We start from the raw sequence: 23,579 nt of genomic DNA, 5'->3' as shown, positions 1-23,579 counted from the left end.
TGTCTCTCTCAAAATATCTAAACTAAACTAAACTAAAATAAAATAAAATATAACAAAACAGGAAAATAATCAAGTACTGACACTCAAATGAAACCAAAACACAACTAAAAGAAGCATCTAACTGTATAAGAAGTCTAGGGGCACCTGGGTGGCTCAGTCTGTTAAGTGTCCGACTTTGGCACAGGTCATGATCTCAACAATTTGTGGGTTCGAGCCCCACATGCTGACAGCACAGAGCCTGGAGCCTGCTTCAGATTGTCTCCCTCTCTCTGCCCCTCTCTGCGGGCCCCCCCCCCCCGGCACTCTTTCTCTCTCTCAAAAATAAATAAACATTTAAAAGAAGAAGAAGAAGAAGAAGAAGAAGAAGAAGAAGCAGCAGCAGCAGCAGCAGCAGCAGCAGCAGCAGCAGCAGCAGCAGCTGCAGTCTAGAGAGAATATTAACCATGGGGGAAACATACTGAAATTCAGTATCATTTGAGTATTATGTATATTCCATATTAAAATCGCAGAGACAGTATCCTTCCTCTCTCACAACTACATTTCAAGGTCTTATCACCTTTTTATTCAGTAGTAGGCCAGGCATTTCTCAATCCACTGGCTAGAAAACCATATAGTGAATTAATATGAATAAGGATTTAATTATAATAATGTATCACCTATATTCACATGGAAACTTTCACTGAGGAACATAAAACTTGCGTTGATTTTACCATAATCTTCAAAGCATTTCTAAGCAGTAAGATCATGAAGGAAATGGAAAGTGAGTGGTTTGCCTACTTTCATTCTGAAAACCAAAATTAAGATATAGGAATCACAACAGAGTAGTGATCTTTTTACCTTCCTATAAACACACAAGCTTTTAGAAAACAGACACCACTTTCCACCAACTTATTGCTATAGTGACCATGCGAGAAGAACCCCAGTGGAGCAGATCCAGCCTATTTAAGAGGCTTCACCTTGGTGACTGTGCTAACTGTCCCAAACTCACAAATCAACATCAATGGCATTTCTATTGTACTCTAAGACAAACTGTCTCATCTGTTCTTCCCAACAATCTTGAATAGTCAGCTAGGCAGTTATTTTATTTCTTTCCATTCTAATGAGAAGACTGAAGATTAAAAGGTAACTTAATCCCAAATCACAGAGTTTTCATTAAAGGAAGACTTAATTCTTCTGGCTCCACAGCCAGTGTTCAATCCACTCTACCAGTATATTTATGCAAACAGAAGTTTGTGAAGATGAATCATTTGCTAATTTTTAAAGTCTAGATTATAGATGGCAACATTTGAAACCTCTGGCTTGGGGCACCTGGATGGCTCAGCCAGTTAAATATCTGACTTTGGCTCAAGTCATGATCTCACAGTTCCTGAGTTCAAGCCCCGCATTGGTCTCTGTGCTGACAGCCTGTCAGCATAGAGCCCACTTTGGATCCTCTTTCCCCCTCTCTTTGCCCCTCCCCTACTTGTACTGTCTCCAAAATAAATAAATATTTAAAAAAAGAAAAGAAAAGAAACTGTTCGCTTATGTCTCTTCCTAAACAAACAAAAGGTCAACATATTTGAGGACATTCAAGCACACTTACATTTATGGGCTATGATAACTGTAATAAACACAAAATGTTTTAATAAGTGAGTCTTGAGATGCCTGGGTGGGTCAGTAGGTTAAGCATCTGACTTAGGCTCAGGTCATGATCTCATGGTTTAGGAGTTTGAGCCCCACGTCAGGCTCTGTGCAGACAGCTTAGAGCCTGGAGCCTACTTCGGATTCTGTATCTCCCTTTCTCCCTGCCCTCGTCCACTTGCACTCTGTCTCTCTCAAAAGTAAATAAACATCAAAAAAAAATTTTTAAGTGAGTCTTAATATAGTAATGACGGTAGTAATGCCTCTAAGGTGCTTTCTGGATTGTCACAATGATTGGGAACTTTACTGACATTTAATGGTGGAAAAACCAAGAATGCCAGACATCCTACAACCCATAATCCCTGTGAGTCTTGCACAACTAAGATATGACTACCTTCTACATGTTTCCAACGTTCATGTAAGTGAAAGCATTCCACCTAAAGGGAGAACCAGGTTTCAGAGTGCCTAAAGCTTATTTCATTTGAAGGGTCCTGTATAAGAAAAAGCATACAAGTTCACAATTACAAAATTAGGTCTAGAATTTTAAAATACCAAATATGTAGGACTACATCTAAAGAAAGATGTACAATATTTCTACACAAATAAGTGCAGAATCAATTAAAGACGATCTAAGTAAATGGAGGGACATATATCCATTAATTGAAAGACTCAATATTTTAAGGATTTCAACTCTCTCCAAATTAATCCACAGATTCAGAGCAATCCTAATACAATTCTCAAAAACAAAGGAAATTGAAAAGCTGGGTCTAAAATTTCTAAGGAAATGCAACAGAGCAAAGACTAGTCAAGGCAATCATGAACACACAGCTGGAAAACTTATACCACCAGGTAACAGGCCTATTATAAAGATATAGTAATAGAGACATGGAACATTAGTGTAAGCATGGACAGACTCACCAATATACAAAACATAAAGTCTAAAATAGACCCACATGTAAAACATCATGTGATTTACGATGCAGAGCAGTGGAAAAAAGATAATCTTTTTAAATAAATGATGCAGGGAGGGTGGGGGTGCCTGGGTGGCTCATTCAGTTAAGCATGCAACTCTTGATTTCAATGTAGGTGATGATCTCATGGTTCGTGAGCTTGAGCCCTGCATTGGGCTCCATACTGACAGTGCGGAGCCTACTTGGGATTCCCTGTCTCCCTCTCTCTCTGCCCTTCCCCTGCTCGGTCTTTACTTATCTCTTTCTCAAGATAAATAAACATTTTTAAAAAGTCATAAAAAAATAAATGATTCAGGGGCGCCTGGGTGGCTCAGTCAGTTGAACATTTGACTTCGGCTCAGGTCATGGTCTCACAGTTCATGAGTTCAAGTCCCGCTCTGGGCTCTGTGCTGACAACTCAGGGCCTGGAGCCTGCTTCAGATTCTGTGTCCCCTCTCTCTGCCCCTCCTACATTCATGCTCTGTCTCTGGTCTCTCTCAAATAAACATTTAAAAAAATTTTTTTTAAATAAATGTTGCAGGGTTAACTGAATATCCATGTGGAGGAAAATATATCTTAACCCTTACACCACACACAAATATCATTTCCATATGGACTGTAAATTTAACTGTAAAAAGTAAAATACAGCTTTTAAAAGAAAGCATCAGTGAACACCTTCATGATACTGAGGTAGGCTAAGATTTCTTAAAGAGGACATAAAAGGCACTAAATGTAACTGGGAAAATTGATAAATTGGACTAAATTAAGATTAATAATTTCTGTTCATCAAAAGACACCACTGGGGTGCCTAGGTGGCTCAGTCAGTTAAGCATCCAACTCTTGATTTCAGCTCAGGTCTTGATCTCAGGGTCGTGAGTTCAAGCCATGCATTGGGTTCCACACCGGTGTGGCACCTACTTAAAAAAAAATGAAGTGAAAGTGCGTCTGGGTGGCCCAGTTGGTTAAGTGTCTAACTTGATTTTGGCTCAGAACACGGTCTCACAGTTTGTGAGATCAAACCCCACATCAGGCTCTGCACTGACAGCATGGAGCCTGCTTGGGATTCTCTCTCCATCTCTCTCTGCCCCTCCCCTGTTCATGCTCTCCTTCTCTCTCTCTCTCCCTCCCTCTCTCTCTCTCTCTCTCTCTCAAAATAAATAAACATTAAAAAAAATGAAGTGGAAAAAAAATTAAGTGAAAGACACCATTAAAAGAGTAAAAAGGCTAAATAAATAAATAGGCAATCCATGGGGGTATAAGCAGATATTCGTAAGAAAAAGAACCGTAAGTCAATAAGATACAGAGACAACCCAATAGCAAAATGGGCAAACAACCTGAATAGACAATTCATAAAAGAGAATATCCAGATAGCTAATAAGCTTATGAAAAAGTATTCAACATCTTGAGGGAAATGCAAATTAAAAGCACTGGAGAAACCATTTTACCCCTAACCAGAAGGATTAAAACAAAAAAGACAAAGAATACCACCTTTTGGTGGAGATGTGGTACAAGTGGAACTCTCATATTGCTAAGCCGAGCATACACATACCCCATGATCTGGCAATTCCACTCCTGCTTATATACTCAAAGGAAAGGAAATGAAATATATGAGAGTGCTTATATCAACCAATAAACATGTACAAGCATGTTCACAGCAGCACTATCCATACATCATCACCTCAAACTGGAAATTTTCCATGACCATTACCACAGAATGGTTAAATAACCTGTGATATATTCACACAGGGAACACTACACAACAAGAATACATCAACTGCAACTACATGCAATAATGTGGATGAATCACACAAACATCATGTTGAACAAAGTCAGATACAAGAGTGTACACATGTGAAGTACAAAGGCAGGCAAAACTTGCCCTACACTGCTATAAGCTAGGATACTTGTCATTTTTGGTAGGGGGAGAGGTAGTGATTAGAAGCGGGCAAGGCAATGTTTTGGGTTGTTGGCAACGTTCTGTTTCCCGATGTGGATGCTAATTATGTGGGTATGTCCAGTGTGTAAAAATTCATTAACTGTACTTATTATGTATACTTTTCTAAGTATAGATTATACTTCAATAAAAGGTTGTATTTTTTTGTAATTTGGTATAGGGCCATGAGGTAACCTGTGCACACGAAAAGCCTTAAAGCTTAAGCTTCATTAGATTCATAATAAATTTGCCTTTGGTCCCACCAGACATATATGTACATATATATAAATAATTATCTTATAATGACCTAAGTCTGTATCTAAATAGATTTTGCACAGAAATTTCAGTTTTTTCATCATTTAATATATAAGGAACTTTCCAGGAATGTAACTACTATGTGTATACAGGAAGGGCTGTATATTGTTCTGTTCAGAACTTTATGAAGATTTATTCAGAATTCTAGAAAATCATATCACCAATGGCATTGCCACATATTATCTGAGTCACCCACGCAATATACCTGTATCAGTCTCTATTTATAGGTGTCATATTTACAGAGGAAAAACTATGTGTACCTGCAAGCACCTGACAGCTATGGTTTCTGACGTGCCATGCCATTTACAAATGTCTTCTGAGAATTCACATATAGAAATACAGATTGTATTACAAAGAGCCTTCCTTTTATCTTTCCTTCATATTTCAGTTAAGATATCGTAGACATGTTGGTAAGCTTTATTATCCGGGAATTTCATTTCAGGATAGAAAAAGGGCCATAAGTTCTAATTCCTGAGTTTAATATCTGCTCTTGTACGTGACTCACATTATCCAAATCACAAGTTAAGTAATATACTTACCTAAAATGTCAAAAAAAAAAAAAAAAAAAGGGTGCCCAGGTGCCACTCCAAAAGCAGTTACCTAAATATATCTATCATAAATTTGATCTAGACATGGTAAACAGAATAAAAGGGAAATAAGAGTTCAAACTACAAGATCTAACTAAGCTTCTTTCCTTTTAAATCAGTAAGATCCAGTTTGGCATTCACAAGCAAAGGACTCCATTATTTTCCTGTTCTCTTTTAAAAATAGCTCCACCTTCAAGATTATACAAATTAGATCATTCTGCAGCAGGATTCCTCCTTACAGAGCAGCTCCCAGGAAGCACAGACAGGCTGTCTGCTGTTGAACATTACTCATTAAAAAAAACAAAAAACAAAAAACAAAAACATATTTTTGACTTTCCAGTTTCACTGGGTTAGTGACAAAGAACATGTGCTATAGGTATCAATAGCTTCTGCAACAGATCTCCCTCATTAAAACCCATCAAATAAATAAGGATCACAGAGGAGATACCAGATCAAGCAAGCATGACAGCAGAAAAATCAGGGATGTTGAGACTCAGCTGCTCCATCATAGCTTCATGATGGCCTAAGCACTAAAAGAAATTAATCTAACTTATTAACACAATCAGTTGCCAGTCTATCGATTATTCCATCTCCCAGTAAATTCCCAAGGAAATTTATTCCCAATTAATTGCAAATGGCAAAAGTAGAAACAGGGGCGCCTGGGTGACTCGGCCGGTTGAGCGTCCCACTTTGTCTCAGGTCATGATCTCACCGCTTGTGGGTTTGAGCCCCACATTGGGCTCTGCTGATAGCTCAGAGACTGGAGCCTGCTTCGGATTCTGTGTCCTGCTCTCTCCCTGTCCCTCCCTCACTCATGCTCTGTCTCTCTCTCTCTCTCTCTCTCTAAGAATAAATAAAACATTAAAAAAATAATTTAAAAAAAAGTAGAAACAAACTCCCTCAAGAACCTTGACGAGTTCAGTTATACAGATCTCATTCTTTTTTCTTTTTTTTTAAAATATGTTTGGTTTTTAAAATTTTTTTTTTTCAACGTTTATTTATTTTTGGGACAGAGAGAGACAGAGCATGAACGGGAGAGGGGCAGAGAGAGAGGGAGACACAGAATCGGAAACAGGCTCCAGGCTCCGAGCCATCAGCCCAGAGCCTGACGCGGGGCTCGAACTCACGGACCGCGAGATCGTGACCTGGCTGAAGTCGGATGCTTAACCGATTACGCCACCCAGGTGCCCCTATACAGATCTCATTCTTATATAATGTCACTTAAGCAAGATAAAGTGGTGACAATAATAGTAAATTTTTTTATAAAAATCAGAAAACCAACACAAGGAAGTTAATGAAATTTTCAAGTCATCTTTGAATCCTTTTGCTCCATCATACCCCAAATCCAACCCATAAACAAATCCTTTAGGCTTGAAAATATACCTAGAATCTGATGAATTCTCTTTTCCTCCACCTCTACCAACCTGTTCCAAGCCAATTAGCTCCCACGACATCATCACAACACCTCTACCTAGACTCCCTGCTTTCACCCTACCCTTCTTTATAGGCTATTCTATACACAGTGGTCAGTGGGTATTTTAATATGAAAGTCATTATCATGCCTCTTCCGTGGCTCAAAACCTCTAATGGCTTCCCATCTCACTCAAAGTCAAAGCTAAGTCTTACAATGGTCTATAAGATCTGGGTCCCCTTTGCTTACTCACTCCTCATTCATTTGGCTCAAGTGCACTGGCCTCTTGGATGTTTCTGGAACCTACCAGTTCTTGCTGTCCCCTCTACTGGCTTGCTTAAATGTGTGCTCCACAAGGACTGTTCCCCCTCTCTGAGATCTTGTAGAACACCTTATTTAAAACTATCTCGCTCTCTGCCCCATTTAACCCCCTTTCCTACCTTACTTTTCCCCACCAGACATACCCTATCATTTGCTCATTCATCTGCTTATGGTCTGTTGCCCACCTAGAAGGTAACCCCCACAAGAGCTGAGATTGTGTCTCTTTTATTAACTGTTCTCTCCTCAGTGTCTGAAATAGTGACCAGCATATGATGTATACTCGACAGTTATTTGCTGACTAAATGACTATTAGGTAGAGGAAGAGTTAAAGAGACTTATCCAAATCCACATGATGAAGTAAAGCCAAATAAGAAACCAAATTCTAAAGTCAAAAACATTTTTGGCATATGGTTTTAAACAGATTATAGCAATTTGCTGACTTTCCTACAGTGATAAGAATAGGAGGAAATACCTGAATGAGCATCAAACAAAACAAAGCAAAGCAAAACAAAACAAAACCCAAAGAGAGCCATCATTCCAAACATTTTTCTAAAAATGTTATCTTAAATGGACTCAAATAAGATGAAGCCTCACCAACTGAGACATGCATTCATTCATCAGTGAGGCTGCCTGAGAACGAGGCCCTTGCTGAACTTAAGTAAACATATCACTTGGCCTAAGTCCAAAGCATGCCAAACTAATTTTATGACAAATCTTAGTTTAGGAGATCATGTCCCATTTCAAGCCCAAATTCACCCCCACAATGAAATGATAATTTCCTTTTTCTCCATGGAGAGAAAAAGCTCACCAAAAAGATTAATGGGTAATATTTAATAGTATTATAGCTATCCTTTTTTATAAGTTTTTTTAAAGGAAAGATAGAGGGGATTATCTACAAGTAATAAAAACAAAGCGATAATGATAATTACATACAGTTAATGAACACTTCTCCCCATTAAAGACAAGGGCATAAACAATTTATTGCACATTTTGGTGACAGAGAGGAAATACAATTAAATCCATTAATAGCTACAAGAGTTTTTATGTTCCCAAAGGACCTTGGTTTCCAGAGTTGCTTATTCATTTTCATCCACAGCAAAAATGGTGTATGGCAGAGACGACAAATTCTGTAGACTACTTTCCACATACTTAAGTTTTGAGGAGACAATTTTATTAAAAAATAAAACAAAACAAACAAACAAAAACCTACTTGTGGGGCATCTGGGTGGCTCACTCAGTTAAGCATCCAACTCTTGACTTCAGCTTAGGTCATGATTTCATGGTTCAGGAGTTCAAGGCCTGTGTCAGGCTGTGCTGACAGCACGGAGGCCTTCTCTCTCTCTCTCTCTCAATAACGAATTAAATAAATAAATAAACACACTTTTAAAAAACCTACTTGTAGGGGTGCCTGGGTGGCTCAGTCGGTTAAGCGTCCGACTTCGGCTCAGGTCATGATCTCACGGTCGGTGAGTTCGAGCCCCACGTCGGGCTCAGTGCTGACATCTCAGAGCCTGGAGCCTGTTTCAGATTCTGTGTCTCCCTCTCTCTCTGGGGGGGGGGGGGGGGGGGGCCGGTTCAGGCTCGGTCTCTCAAATAAATAAATGTTAAAAAAAAATTTTTTTTTAATAAAAATAAAAAAAATAAAAAAATAAAAAAAACCTACTTGTGAAGACAATGTAAAAAATGACTAATGTATCTATCACAGTCTATCACAGGTCAACAAATATTATACCATCAAATTCATAGTTTCACTGACATTACCCAAAGATGGTAAAATGCTCAAACATTTTACAAACGTTTTGTTTCTCTTCATAACAAAATCAGCAAGGCAAAAAAAAAAAAAAAAAGTGTATTCACTTTTAAAAAATGAGAAAAAAAGTGACTTGCCTAGATGTAATCAAAACAAATTTAACCAAGCAATAGATATAGGGCTTTACTTACCAATTCATAATTCTCCAACCAAACGCAAAATTTGACTTGTATCTCGAACTGCATCTTCAAAAGGGTTTTTGACTCCTTAAGACTTTAGAAGATTAACCCTCTACCCTAACTCACCAGCAATCCCATCCTTGGAGTACAACCCAGACGAAGAAGTAGGTAAAATGTTTCTTTCTAGCCCTAAACACTCCGGCTGTGAATCTCCCGTATTCAAACGATACTGTCCATTCCTCTTAGCCTTCATAATACAGAGCCATTCACTCCTAACATATTTGATTGTCTGGTTTTTAGCCCATGGTCTAATCAAAGCAGTAAAGCAGAAAGAAGGCATATTGAAGCAATGGGGGAAATAAAACAAAAACAAAACTAAAAAAGCAAACACATTAGTTTAAAAATATGCAACACATACCAGTCTACACTCTTCAGCTCAAGCCCTGTTGTTAACCATGAGGATCTCATTCATCATGATGATCCACATTTGAAAAGAAGTTAATCTGTGTTTTACATACTCTTAAGGAAGAACAGAAACATGTTAATATATTTGTAGATTTCCAACTAAAATGAGACAGTAGAGTCTTGGTACTTATTAAAGGAGAGAATTTACACACACACATACACACACACACACACACACACACACACACATCCAAATGTTTCATGACAGGCCTTAAATGTATTATCAGGTTTCTCCTGTAAGAGTAGAATAGAATTTTTCTATAGTTTGAGACATAAAAAAGAAAGCTTAAAGAGACAAGAGAAAAAATATCAACCCCATTTAAATCCTCATTTTCTTAGGAGTCACTTAGCTTTTATTGGTAATAAATGACTAGCTGTAAACCGGTTTAGTTGCTCTTCTGGCTGCCAAACCAGAGCTAAAGAAGTCAGCAGGTAGAATAGGGAAGCTGTCAAGTCAAATTGGCTCAAAACAAAGTTGTGGTTTGCAGGCGGGGCCTGCACCATCTCTTCCGTTCATATAAGCTGGCAGGATGTAGAAACAGGATCCTGATCCAGCCACTGCTTCAGAGAACCAAATATTTTGTTTTGACTTTCTAGACTATTAAGCTTGGGGTTTGGCAGGATCTGTGTCTAAAGTGAATCCAACACCTTATGATAGTCCCACTGAGGAAATCGTAATATCAACAAAGTTGCCCTGACTGCAGAAAGAAAGCAGACTTTGGAGGGGTACTGGGGAGAGACCAGAGAAGCTGGACTGGCAATAAAGATAGCAATAGTAATAGTAGTAACAGCTATTATTTTTAGGTGTTTTCTATGTGCTACGTAAGCATTTACTTGTATTAATATCATTTAATCCTCATAATTAATGAGGGGTAGGGACATTAGGCCTATTTTGCAAATGAGAAAATTAAAGCATTAGAGAGGTTAAATAATTTGCCCAAATCACTAAATGGTAAAGGATAGAATCGGGATTAAAATCCTGGCTAACTGGCTCCAGAACTGGCACTTATAGCCATTGTGGCATTAAATTTCTTACTATCTATGATTTGGTAATAGAGCAGCATTCTGTAATTCTAATATGACAAAATATAAACATTAAATATTATTTGTCAACTATGAGAACCAGCCAGGGCTCGGGGAACACCAAGTTTAAACAGAGAAATCGTTCTAGTGTCAGATAATCATAAATCATGAGACAAATCCCAGCTCCACCTACCTCTAAACTGTGTAGCCTTACAAAATGCCTTCACCTCACTGGGCCTTGATTTTCCTTTCTGGGAAAGGGATCTCAGTACCTGCCTCTGATGGTTATTGTGACACACAGTAAATGCTCAATTAGTTAGGTTTATTTCATTCAGGCATCAGCTAAAACATGGCTTCCCCAGAGGCCTTCTCTGACCGCCCTATCCAAAAGTGCCCTTCTGCCAACATTCTCAATTCCCTCACTATGCTTTATTTTTCATCGTGGTACTCACTCATTACCTATTTATTATAAATATATTTGTTTATTATCTTTCTCCCTCCACCACAATGTATACTCTAGGAGAGAGTTAATTTTGTCAACTTGTTTGCTACTGCTTCCTCAGCACCTATAGCAGTGCTTGGTATATAGAAATATTCAGTATTTGCTGAATGAAAAAACTGTGTATAACAGATTTTCATTCAATAAACATTATAAATAAAAAGGTACTGTTTATGTGACAAATGTACTTATTGAGCACCTATAAAGTAACTAATAAATGAACAAGATTATTTCAGATGATAGTAACTAGTTGTGAAGATTTATAAACTCCCAGAATGACTAGGCAGGTTATGAGAGCTTTCCAAGGTGGTGGATTAACTGAGATCTGAATGATACCCAGGAGCCAGCCATATGATGATGTGGGACAAGGCATCCCAGGTATAAGTGCAAAAGCCCAAAGGCAGAGATGACCTTGTCTAAGGCCCAGCTTCCCCAGAGCCAAGTGAGCATGGTGGAGAATGACAGAAGAGAAGGTCAAAGATACAAGAAGAGGTCACATCCTAAAGTCTTTCCTAAGGCATGAAAAGGGGTTTTATTCTAAGTATGATGAACAGTTATTTGATAGTGTCACTAATCTTCACCCACTAGAATGTATATTTTATGAAATCAAGGATTCTGTTTGTGACACACACCAGCTGGTCTATAAGCATTTGCTAAATGAATGAACTGGGAAGATTATGAAGAAGGGAGTGGCATAAGCTGATTTTCGTTTGAAACATCACCCTGAACTACTACTAGTGGTTACATTCTGGAGGAAACTAAGGTGGCAAAAGATGGGTGGAATTACAAACAGCAGAGTGCAGTGTGGTTTGAGAGGTATGGTAATACAAAGAAACGGAAGAATAAAGCACCTCTGTAAACCTTGAAGCCATTTGTTGCGTTTTTTTTTTTAATTTTTTTTTTAACATTTATTTATTTTTTTTTTAATTTTTTTTTCAACGTTTTTTATTTATTTTTGGGACAGAGAGAGACAGAGCATGAACGGGGGAGGGGCAGAGAGAGAGGGAGACACAGAATCAGAAACAGGCTCCAGGCTCTGAGCCATCAGCCCAGAGCCCGACACGGGGCTCGAACTCACGGACCGCGAGATCGTGACCTGGCTGAAGTCAGACGCTTAACCGACTGCGCCACCCAGGCGCCCCTAACATTTATTTATTTTTGAGACAGAGAGAGACAGAGCATGAACGGGGGAGGGTCAGAGAGAGGGAGACACAGAATGTGAAACAGGCTCCAGGCTCTGAGCTGTCAGCACAGAGCCCGACGCGGGGCTCGAACCCACGGACCGTGAGATCATGACCTGAGCCGAAGTTGGCCGCTTAACCAACTGAGCCACCCAGGTGCCCCACCATTTGTTGTTTTTAAACAGGAGACAGGAAAAGGTCAGTGAGGAGGGAAGAAGTAAATGACAATTGATGTCCTAAGCCTTTTGTGTTTTCTGTAGTGAAACAAAGAAAGAAAGAAAGAAAGAAAGAAAGAAAGAGAGAGAAAAAGAAAGAAAGAGAAAGAAAGAGAAAGAAAGAAAGAAAGAAAGAAAGAAAGAAAGAAAGAAAGAGAAAGAAAGAAAGAAAGAAAGAAAGAAAGAAAGAAACTGCAACAAAGAATCTCTATCTCACCTATGAAAAGAGGAACGAAAGGAAACTCAAGACACACACAAAATATTTTGGAGAACAACTGTAAAGAAAAAACACCTTTTTATGTCTAAGCACAATAAGCAGTCTAAATTTCCTCAGGGACCAGTCATAAGCTAATTATACCCACAATGTGACCTAGGGGAAATCTTGCTCACAGTAAGGTTTTGAGAGGCAAGCTGTCATTTGGAAGAGTTAGTCCACAAAAAGAGGAACAGGTATTCCTCTAGTAGGAATCAAGTGTGAAAACATCACTCCCTTCGTATCTACCTTTATCTGTATCAGGCCACTAAAAAATACATACAAGGTAAATTACAGTGTAACTACTAAGATCCACGTCACAGTTCTAAAAATTTTTTGGCCAAAACATTCTATGGATATTACCTAGTGTCATGTTCACAGAACTTAGAAGCACAACGAGGGCTGAAAGGGTGAATGAAGAGTGGGTTTATCTGGACCACTGCTCCCAAAAAGAAAAAGGGAAAAACAGTATTCAGGACCAGAAAATGTGTGAAGCTGCACCTAAACTCAGAGATTCTCACCTTGAGTATATCTTAAAACACTTTACTATCTAAAAGAATCTACATAAATATTTAACAAATAAATAAATTGGGGCGCCTGGGTGGCTCAGTCGGTTAAGCGTCCGACTTCAGCTCAGGTCATGATCTCACAGTTCGTGAGTTCGAGCCCCGCGTCGGGCTCTGTGCTGACAGCTCAGAGCCTGGAGCCTGCTTCGGATTCTGTGTCTCCCTCTCTCTGTGCCCCTCCCCTGTTCATGTTCTGTCTCTCTCTGTCTCAAAAATAAATAAAGCATTAAAAAAAATTTTTTTAAACAAATAAATGTGTCATTTTCAATACTACTTTGTCAGCTATGCTTCATCATCCACTCACCATGAGTGTCTAGAACATTCCCCATTCACCACATTTGCTATCAGTAAAAAGAAATACGCAACTCTAGAACCAAGAAAGGTAATGGGTAGAGCAAAACTTTAGTCCCCCATGTCTTCATCCATTAAAAAACAAAGCTGGGGCGCCTGGGTGGCGCAGTCGGTTAAGCGTCCGACTTCAGCCAGGTCACGATCTCGCGGTCCGTGAGTTCGAGCCCCGCGTCAGGCTCTGGGCTGATGGCTCGGAGCCTGGAGCCTGTTTCCGATTCTGTGTCTCCCTCTCTCTCTGCCCCTCCCCCGTTCATGCTCTGTCTCTCTCTGTCCCAAAAATAAATAAACATTGAAAAAAAAAAATTAAAAAAATAAAAAATAAAAAAAAATAAAAAACAAAGCTGTTCTTTTTTTACAGCTTTATTACAATATAAAATTTGTAAGGTTCACTCCTTTAAGGTATACAATTGAGTAGAGTTGATATGTATTTTTAAATATATATTTTTTAAAACAATATTCACTGGTCTTTTCTGTAACACGTTTATTACATAGTTTAGAAATCACACAAAGGGGCGCCTGGGTGGCACAGTCGGTTAAGCGTCCGACTTCAGCCAGGTCACGATCTCGCGGTCCGGGAGTTCGAGCCCCGCGTCGGGCTCTGGGCTGATGGCTCAGAGCCTGGAGCCTGTTTCCGATTCTGTGTCTCCCTCTCTCTCTGCCCCTCCCCCGTTCCTGCTCTGTCTCTCTCTGTCCCAAAAATAAATAAACGTTGAAAAAAAAAATTTTTTTTAAAGAAATCACACAAAAAAAATAAGGCCAAAAATTATTATCATACATAATCCAATCATCTAAAGTCATTTTAGAATTAATGACTCCAGGGGCACCTGGGTGGCTCAGTCAGTTAAACATCTGACTCTTGATTTTGGCTCAGCTCATGATCTCACAGTTCATGGGAAAAAGCGCAGAGCCCACTTGGGATTCTCTCTCTCCCCCTCCCCCATGCATGCACTCATTCTCTCTCCCTCTCTCAAAATAAATAAATATTTTTTTTAAAAATTAAAATTAAAAAAATAATAATGAAGTCTGTAAAATTAATGTCTCCAGTTAGTTTTCTCAATAGGTATTGACTAATACCTAAAATTGTGGGAAACAAATGGCAGGAAGGCATCAGGAAGCAATTCCCTACAGGAAGAAGTGAGCAGATTAAAAGGTAAAAATCTTTAAAGGAGAACAACTAACAGAAGAAAACTAACAGGCCCTTGAAATAGTGAAGAAAAGGGGCATATTAAAATAATTTGGAAGAGGACAAAAGAATTCAGTTTAATTAAATGAATAAGGAGAAACCACACAGATATTAATACTAGAAATATCACAGGCAATTTTCTCTTTAAAATAGTGTTAGCTGGGGCACCTGGGTGGCTCCGTCGGTTAAGCGTCTGACTTCGGCTCAGGTCATGATCTCACAGTTTGTGAGTTCGAGCCCCACACTGGGCTCTGTGCTGACAGCTTAGAGACTGGAGCCTGCTTCAAATTCTGTGTGCCCCTCTCTCTCTGCTCCTCTCCTGCTCATGATCTGTCTCTCTCTCCTTCAAAAATAAATAAAAACATTAAAAAAATAAAAAAAATTTTAGTGTTAGCTAATAGAACTTTCTATGGTGCTGAAAATGTTCTATATCTGCCTTGTCTAATACAAAAGCCGCTAATCACATGTGTCTAGTGTGACAAGAAATGTGGCTAATAAAACTAAGAAAGGGAATTTAAAATTTTATTCAATTTTAATTAATTTTAACTTAAATAGCTACATGCAACTAGTGGTTACTGTACTGAACAGCACAGCTTTAAAGAGAAAACAGCTTATGATGTTAAGATGTAATTGGATGTCAAATGGAATGCTTTCAGAAACTGTTTTCTAGAAGATACACAAGCTAAGAAACCATTTATCATCATTTACTGGCCTTCTCTACTGCTCTTCTACTCTACCCAAGGTAGAGGCCAGGTTTAGGTCAGCCTAAGCGGCAACCTGAGCTGTGACTACAGCTATTCTCTGGTTTGTAAAAAGGAAAAAGGGAGTACAGGTCCAGCAGGCTTTCTAACCAGACAACTGCCCTATGAATGGCAGGAAAAGGAAAATACTCTATAGAGTTGGTACCTAGGCATAAACATCGTGATTCCCTAAAACCATCAGAAGCTATGCTGGTTGTTCTTCCAACTAGGCCTAGGGAAGGCCTAGGGAATGGAGGATTCTATCAGTGCTTGCCAATCTAGAAACAAACCACCTCACTCAATCCAGCCCAAGGGGCTTCTGAAAGACATTCTAAGACCAACTTCAAACTCTCTTTTCTCAAAAGCCCTAATACCACTCTGAATCCATAATGGAAAAAGACCAGCTCTTGTGAGCATTCCCACAGCTACTCTAGATGTCTAAAGTACCCGCAGCATGTGACACCACAGATGCAAGCAAAGCCAACTCCAAATTTCAGAGGACCCACTGAACCTTCAAGTCCAGGCCAAAACAAGACAAGCCTCCTAGGTTGAAGCAGTGAAAAGACACAGCCCATATTCTTACTTGCACCTCCCTCATGCACACTGAGGCAAACACTCCCAGTAACAGCTTATTGGCTCAGCTAAGAAATTGGAAAACTAGTTTAAAAAGAAATCACATAACCACTAATGTGCCCAAAAGATCTGTAAATCAATACTTGTAAAGCGGACTTGTGAAAGTCATTCTCTTTCTGACAAGGAATCTGAGCTTCCACAGGGACAATGGATAATATTACCACGATAGAGAAGATATTCTATTACAACACTCACAATGTGAAACTCAAATCTAAGATACAAAGATGCTTTTAAGACTTTTAATGCTAAGGCAATAACAGAAATTTCACCAGGTCTCTCTCATTTGACCAATTTCATTTACTTCATATCTATCATTTAAGAAGTACCTTCTCTTACAATCTATAGGTCCTATTATATATTTATTTCACCCACATTTTAGAATGAATGGCAAGTAAAAGTGTTCCCAATTAATGGGTAAAAAAACTAAAGTGTGGAAGAGTTTGCCTTGGCATCCAGTAAGAATACAAGAGTAATATATCCTGGCTTGCCTAGTGCTTTTGTGGTTAGAGGGGCAACTGCCCCTAAGTGTCCTGATGAAAATAACACCTCTACTGTATACTAGTCATGCCAACTTAGCCATGACCACCTCCTTTGGTTCTAACAGTTTTGTCCAAGCAGGCTTAACTTCAGTACCCCCTTTAAAAAAAAAAATGTGGTCTAAGGAGAAATGTGACTCATAACTCCTGAACTCTTTCCCTAAGTGTACATACAGATAAGGATATGCAAATGTGCTTTGTACTCAAAGACAAATGTGATACAGTTTGTGAGTGATACAGCAGAGCACATTTTATCTCCTAATAATTGGTTTTACAAAATCCACTGAGGACATTTTGGATACCTGTGAAATTTAATGATTTTTCTGCCTCTCCTACTGAAGTATCTCAAATAGAGAAAAGAACACCAGGGGAAACTTCACCATATACCACACAAGAACCAAAGAGAAGAGATCAACAATGAGACTCTAAAACTCTTTCCTTGGGGCACCTGGGTGGCTCAGTTGGTTAAGCATCAGATTCTTGATTTCAGCTCAGGTCATGATCTCACAGTTTGTGAGTTTGAGCCCAACATCAGGCTCTGTGCTGACAAAGCACAGATTGGGATTCTCTCTCTCCCGCTTTCTCTCTGTCCCTCCACCACTCTCACAAGCGAGCTCACTCTCTCTCAAAAATAAACAAACATTAAAAAAAAAGATAACATCAAACAACATGCCATCTGGCCAAATGTCACCATACCACTAGCCAAAACATGGGCCATAGGAGAGGAAGCACTACTTAGTACAGAGGAAAAACAATGCCAACATCTAAAGCTGTGAATTTTAAAAAGGAGCTATAATAGATCCACCTGCTTGTAACAGAATCTTAAAAGCCAACTGTATTTCCTAGTGATCACCTGTGGAAAGCAAAAACAGAGACAAGACTAGGGCTTTTTCCTTCATAATTCCCATCTTTCTGTACTGCTTGAATGTCTAATCATGGACATGTATCAATATTTTAATTTAAAAAATGTTGATAAAAATGTCAATGAATAAGGGCATCTGAGTGGCTCAGTCAGTTAAGCTTCTCACTATTGATCTGAGCTCAGGTCTTGATCTCGGGGCCATGAATTCAAGCCCCAAGTTGGGCTCCATGCCCAGCACAGAGCCTACTTATAAAAAAAAAAAAAAAAAAAGTGGGGCGCCTGGGTGGCTCAGTCAGTTAAGAGTCCGACTTCAGCTCAGGTCATGATCTCATCATTCGTGAGTTCCAGCCCTGCATCGGGCTCTGTGCTGACAGCTTGGAGCCTGGAGCCTGCTTTGGATTCTATGTCTCTCTCTCTCTCTGCCCACCTCCTGCTCATACTCTTTCTCTCTCTCAAAAATAAACATTAAAAAAAATTTTTTTTAAGTCAATGAATAAAACAATTTAGTGGGTTGTTTTTTCTGTTGTTTTTTGTTTTGAGAGAGGGAGACAGAGGACACACACACACACACACACACACACACACACACACACACAGAGCAGAGGGAGAGAGAAAGAGAATCCCAAGCAGCTCGGAGCCTGATTCCACGATCCTGGGAGCGCAACCTGAGCCAAAATCAAGAGTTCGACACTCAACTGACTGAGCCACCCAAGTGCCCCCAATTTAGTTACTTTAAAGCCAACTATCAGTATTCTCTCCAACCATAAAACGTTTTTAAAAAATACTACAGATTCTGAAGGAATTTAGTAGATGTTAAATAAGAGCAGAGTACATACTTGAGAAACAACTAGTACAATGTTCATCTTTATTTAAATATCTAATAAAGGGAAAAGGGTTTTTTTCCCCGAAAAGCAAATTATATTTCTACTGGGATCAAGAAAAGGAAAGTGACCTTCCTAACACACAACTTTCAACTCTCTCTTCTCTGTACTAGGTAGAGGAACACATTTGCTAAAACTGAGTCCCACAGCATATATATACACATATATATAGCCTTAGATCCACAATCATGTTCACATTTCTTAAGTGCACGTTTCACACGCTTCTCACTTGAGTTACATGAGACAAGAACATTAATCTTAGACTATCTACAGAGTGCTGTACACAGGTTGCACATTGCCAATATATTTTAAACAACATGAACAAGTAAACAAGGAGACCTCAAATTAACCAGATGACTCTAGTAATTGGAAGGGCCAATAGCGGACATTTTCTCCCCACAGGGTGTTATTTTCCATCCTGCAGATAAAACAGCATGCTCCAAAGAGCACAAGTGTTCCACAAGGAGCTGGGAGGCACAGGGTGATAGCTGAAAAACAAAGTCAGAGCAGGACAGCTGACAATCTCAAAGACTCGTTAGTAGACATGACAACTGCATGCTCTCAGCAGGGGCAAACAACAAGCCAACCAAGCCTCTCACACCAAGTTAGCATAGTAATTACCTATTTACTCAGGAAGATGGGCAGTTTCTTTGGCTAATAATTTATTACATAAGACTTCTCAGTGACCAACAGGTGCAGAAAAAAAAATCAAAGATTTTATTTATCAGTGATTTTATTTATCTCCCTCTGTTGCACAGCAGCTTCTTCCCAGATGGCTCAATGCCTTTTCAATCTAACAAGCTAGAGAAGGCAATTGTCCAGATGTCACCTGTCAAACATAGCGATAGATGTAAACGAAGAATGGGCAAGCATGTATTACTAACACTGGACCAACGTGGGAAGGGGCACAGTGCTTTTACGTTTGAAAGTAGATTAGAATACTTCAGCTACAGACGGACCTACCTAGAAAGAGGACTGCTAAGGACCATTACACACTAAACTCCCACTTGAGCTTGGTGTTGTGCTAGGGCACTGGCCAAAACAAACTAAGCTAACATGGCTTCTGATTACCCTAAAAGAAGGGCAAAGAAAAAAAAGAAAGTGTAAGTCAGTGAGGTAAATGCTGAAACACAAAGGACATGAAGAGTGAGGGAGGAGGAGCACGAACGGGACACAATTTAGCATTATCTAAAAAAGTTTCAGATGTATACCCTGCAAATAGCAATTCCACCCCTACATATAAAAACAGAAAGAAACTTTTGCAAGTATCACTAGGAGTCCTGGGCAAAACTATTTACGGCATTACTGCTCCCATTAACTAACAAGAAACAACCCAAAATATTCACCGAAAAGAGAAGTATGATATAGTCATAAAATGAAATTATATCCGTTAGTGAAAATATTTAAACTACAGCTACCATACCTCACTGACAAGTCCCACAAACTTAATGTTGAATTAAAACACACATATGCACTAAGTCACAGAGCACATACAGTATGATAGCACTTATATAAACTTCAAAAACACCCTAAACCATATTATTTACAGATGCATGTATGCAGCAAAACTATTTTTAAAAGACAAGGGAAATAATAAACACACAATAGTGTTTACCTTTGTGGGGGGGGGGGGGGGAGGAAGGGCATGTGGTCAGGAAGGGGCATCCTGAGGGCCTCATTCAACATAAGTTATAATGTTCTGTTTCTTAAACTGAGTAGAGTATAGAAATGTACTTTTCATCATTTTGTAAAATGCCCTAACCAGGAGATATATTTGTGTGTGTGTGTGTATAATTTTGTATGCATGAAATGATTCAAAATAAAGAGAGAGGGAAATAAATAGAGTTGAGGCTGGAACCAGACAATGCTTCTTAACCCCTACTGACACGTCCACCTACCCAAGGCTGGGCTAAAAGAATAAGGAGTGGGTCCAAAACTCCAAGACAACAGAATCAACTCAGTTTAGAGGTGACAAAAAGATCACCTCCAGGCACTTTTCTGGGCTTCCTAGGCGAAACCAGCTCCACAGTGTCTGCTCAAGGGCTAAACTGTAAGACACCGCACACTGTCCCCAAAGAGTTGGAAAAAGACTGCTTTGCCAATACAGAAACAGAAAACATCACAAACTCAGGCATATTTTACCAATGAAAGGAAAGTCCCCAGATGGTTCCAACAGGCAGAGGAATGGATTGGATTTAGGAACAAGGCAGTAATTTTATGTAGCCCTGCAAGGTTAAGAGAATTTGTGACTAGCTACTGGGGAGGAGGAAGGGGGTGAAAAATACAATTAAAGACACACTAAATAGGGCTTTTACAAGCGCACAGAGGCCGGGGCAGAATGTGTGTAATCTGAAGCACAAATGAACGTGTGTGTGTACTGAAGACCAACTAGAAGCCTCCAGGGTTACTATATGGGCTTTATCTGGCAGAAGGTGACAACCGACTTTGGCACACGCTGAGTATACTGGGAAATAATAATATCAAAGGACATCTATGTAACATATGTACAGCCCACGGGCGCCAACGAGGCAGGGAAAAGAGTCCGTGACATTCGCAGGGAAACTGACCGTCAGGAAGGCCGGATTCGGTCAGATCAACGAGAGAAGGCCCAGGGCTGAGAGTCCAGGAGGCCCCAATCGGGGGAGAGGAAGAGGGTGGTCCCGGCCCGAGGCAGAAGGTGGGGCTGCCAGGAGAGGGCGGGGTCCCCGCAAGAGGAGTCCCGGGAGGCCCGCCTAGAAACAGGCCGGGCAGCCAGGGGGAATCCAGGGAGGGGGGCGCTCCCTTGGGCGCTGGGACGGAGAGGAATGAGAAGGCGGGGGCCTGTCACAGACCTGGCCCTGCGGCCCCGAGGGCCCGGTCCCCCCGCCCGCCGCTCACCTGGGCACGCAGCTGGACGAGCTCCGGTCCACCTCCCAGGTGGCGTACAGGTTCATCTGCACGGGGGCGGGGGTGCGGCCTGGCCCCGGGCCGCCGGGAGGCGCGGACCCGGAGGCCACCGCGACGGCCATGGAGGTGGAGGTGGACGAGGACGAGGAGGAGGCGGCCGCCGCCGAGGTGGACGAGGACGACGAGGTGGCCTGGGCCAGCTTGGGGGGCGTCGGCTGCTGAGGCGGCGGCTGCTGCGGCGGCTGCTGCTGTTGCGGGGACTGGGCGACCCCAGAGCCCCTCTGGCCGCTGCCGCCCCCGGCGCCTCCAGGACCACCGCCCGCCCCTCCGCGTTCCGCCATGGCCCGGCCGGGGGTGGGGGGCGCGGGGATAACGGGGATCGGGGCGACGCAGAGAGGACGCCCAGGCTTCTCCCACGGTGGCGGCGAGGGCTCGACTCGTCTCCTCAGCCCGCCCGCCCGAGCGCGCGAGCGAGCGAGCGAGAGGCTGCACGCACGCGCGGGGCCTCTCGGCGCGCGGTCCTCGCGCTCGCCCGCCGCTGCCTGTTGCGGCTCGCGCCGCCGAGACACTGGGTGGGCGTGTCCGGGGGGGCGGGGAGCTCCGGCTCGCGCCGGCCCCACCCAGCGCCAAGGGGCGGGGTTCGCGCTCGCGCTCGCGCCCCAGGCGAGCCTGTGGGCGCGCTCTTCTAGCTTCCCTGGAGAGGAGGCCTCGACCCCGGCTGGCTCGGCCAGACCCTCCCCTCAAATCCGCAGTGCGAGCGGCAGCCAGCCGGCCCGGTCCTCCCCTCCCCCGTCGTGCTCTCTGCAGCAACAGCCAGGCCAGCGGAAACTCCGCTTTTCCGGGGCGCGGCCCCGGCTGGGGTTGGCGGGGGGGGGGGGGGGGTGGGGGGGGGCTGACGCGGGAGCGCGCCTCGGGCCCCTTGGGTCCCCGGAGCCTACAGAGAGGCCGAAGCCCGCATCGCGGCATCCTGCTTGGCCCCTGCTCTGCCGCCCCGGGGTTTCTTCACAACCTACAAAGGGAGCGGGTGGCGACTCCACCGTCGGCCCGGTGCGTCTGTGGGCCGTGAAGTTTCCATCCCTGCTGCTCTCCATGGAAGGCAGGGGGCTCAGGGACCTGGAGTCCAAAAGGCCCTGGCAAGGGTGAATTACGAACCTAAGCCCTGGCCCACCTGGAGCAACCCTTCCCCCCATGAAGCATTATACAGTCCCAAGCCCCCCATCCCTGCCCTCAATTGCTTCCACCTGTAACGTTTTCTCTGCTTCACCGTTTAATTTCTAAAATCCTACTCCCCCAAGGCCTACCCCGATTGCCACGTCCAACATGGGATCTCCCACACTACCACCCACATCCATCACCTCCAGAAACCATCTTGAAGTCTCCTGACATCGACATCTCAGTTGCTGCACTTCCAGCAAAGCAACACCAGTAGCACCACAGCAGAACTTCTCTCCCAGCACCCGGCAAATGCCCGTTGGGCCCCTTAAGTCCAACCTAGTCTAGCCTGTTGGGAAGACTTGTGAAGACCAGAAGACTAGAACCTGGAGAAAGCAAGCTCCCCCTCCCTCCCCCTACCAAACTTAGAGGCTGGGTGGCTGAAACCACCCAGGGATTCACGGGGACTCCAGACAATCTAGATTTGGGGCTGTGTTCCCTCCCAGGTAAGGACTTGGGACTCTTTTGGCCACAGGTCTATTAGGAAGGCCTGACCTGGCCTACTTCCCAAGCCCACTGCACTTCCTCAGCCCAGCCAGGGTGCTAAGCTGGCTATTTTTAGTCCCCAAGGACAAAGTAGTAAGGTCAAACCAACCAGACCTAGAGATACTTGCCCCAGAGCCTTCCTACAAAGGCAGGTAGTGGTGAAACAATTTCAGCATGGCTTTGGAGTTATCACCAGTCTCAACTGCAACATCTGACCCAGGTGCATGCCCCTGGCACTGGGGCAGCCCCGAGGTTGCGGAAAAAGCCAATGTTTTAGTCCTTTTGCCCCCATTTTTTAGTCCTTTTGCCCGAGGGGATTAAAAGACACCTGGGTGGCTCAGTCAGTTAAGCATCTGACTCTTGATTTCAGCTCAGGTCGTGACCTCACCGTTCAAGCCCCATGTCAGGCTCCGAGCTGACAGTGCAGAGCCTGCCTGAGAGTTTCTCTCTGCCCCTCCCTCTCTCTTGGTTCTCAAAATAAATAAATAAACTTAAAAAAAAAAAAAAAAAACACATAAAAAAAACGAAGGAGGATCAGAAG

General features: G+C 42.1%; 1 protein-coding gene across 2 annotated transcripts in view; it reads right to left on the bottom strand.

Moving 5' to 3' along the window:
- Nucleotides 1-21,862, bottom strand: part of PACS1 (phosphofurin acidic cluster sorting protein 1) — a 155,384-nt gene extending 133,522 nt beyond the window's left edge. Inside the window, exon 1 of one of the 2 annotated variants that reach the window (XM_040466040.1) lies at nucleotides 21,332-21,862. In XM_040466040.1, coding sequence (XP_040321974.1) covers nucleotides 21,332-21,681 — 350 coding nt within the window. In that variant the 5' untranslated portion in view covers nucleotides 21,682-21,862. Of the gene's footprint in view, nucleotides 1-9,078; nucleotides 9,102-21,331 lie in introns of those variants that run through there. The other variant, XM_040466041.1, reaches the window with a different exon arrangement.
- Between the last annotated feature and the right edge of the window lie 1,717 nt (nucleotides 21,863-23,579).

This window comes from Herpailurus yagouaroundi, unplaced genomic scaffold, assembly GCF_014898765.1.
Source record: "Herpailurus yagouaroundi ecotype Mexico unplaced genomic scaffold, PumYag 569, whole genome shotgun sequence".
In the NCBI taxonomy this organism is placed as follows: Eukaryota; Metazoa; Chordata; class Mammalia; order Carnivora; family Felidae; genus Herpailurus; species Herpailurus yagouaroundi.
The sequence above is the reverse complement of the archived record's forward strand: the minus strand, read 5'-3'. Positions and strand labels throughout refer to the sequence as shown.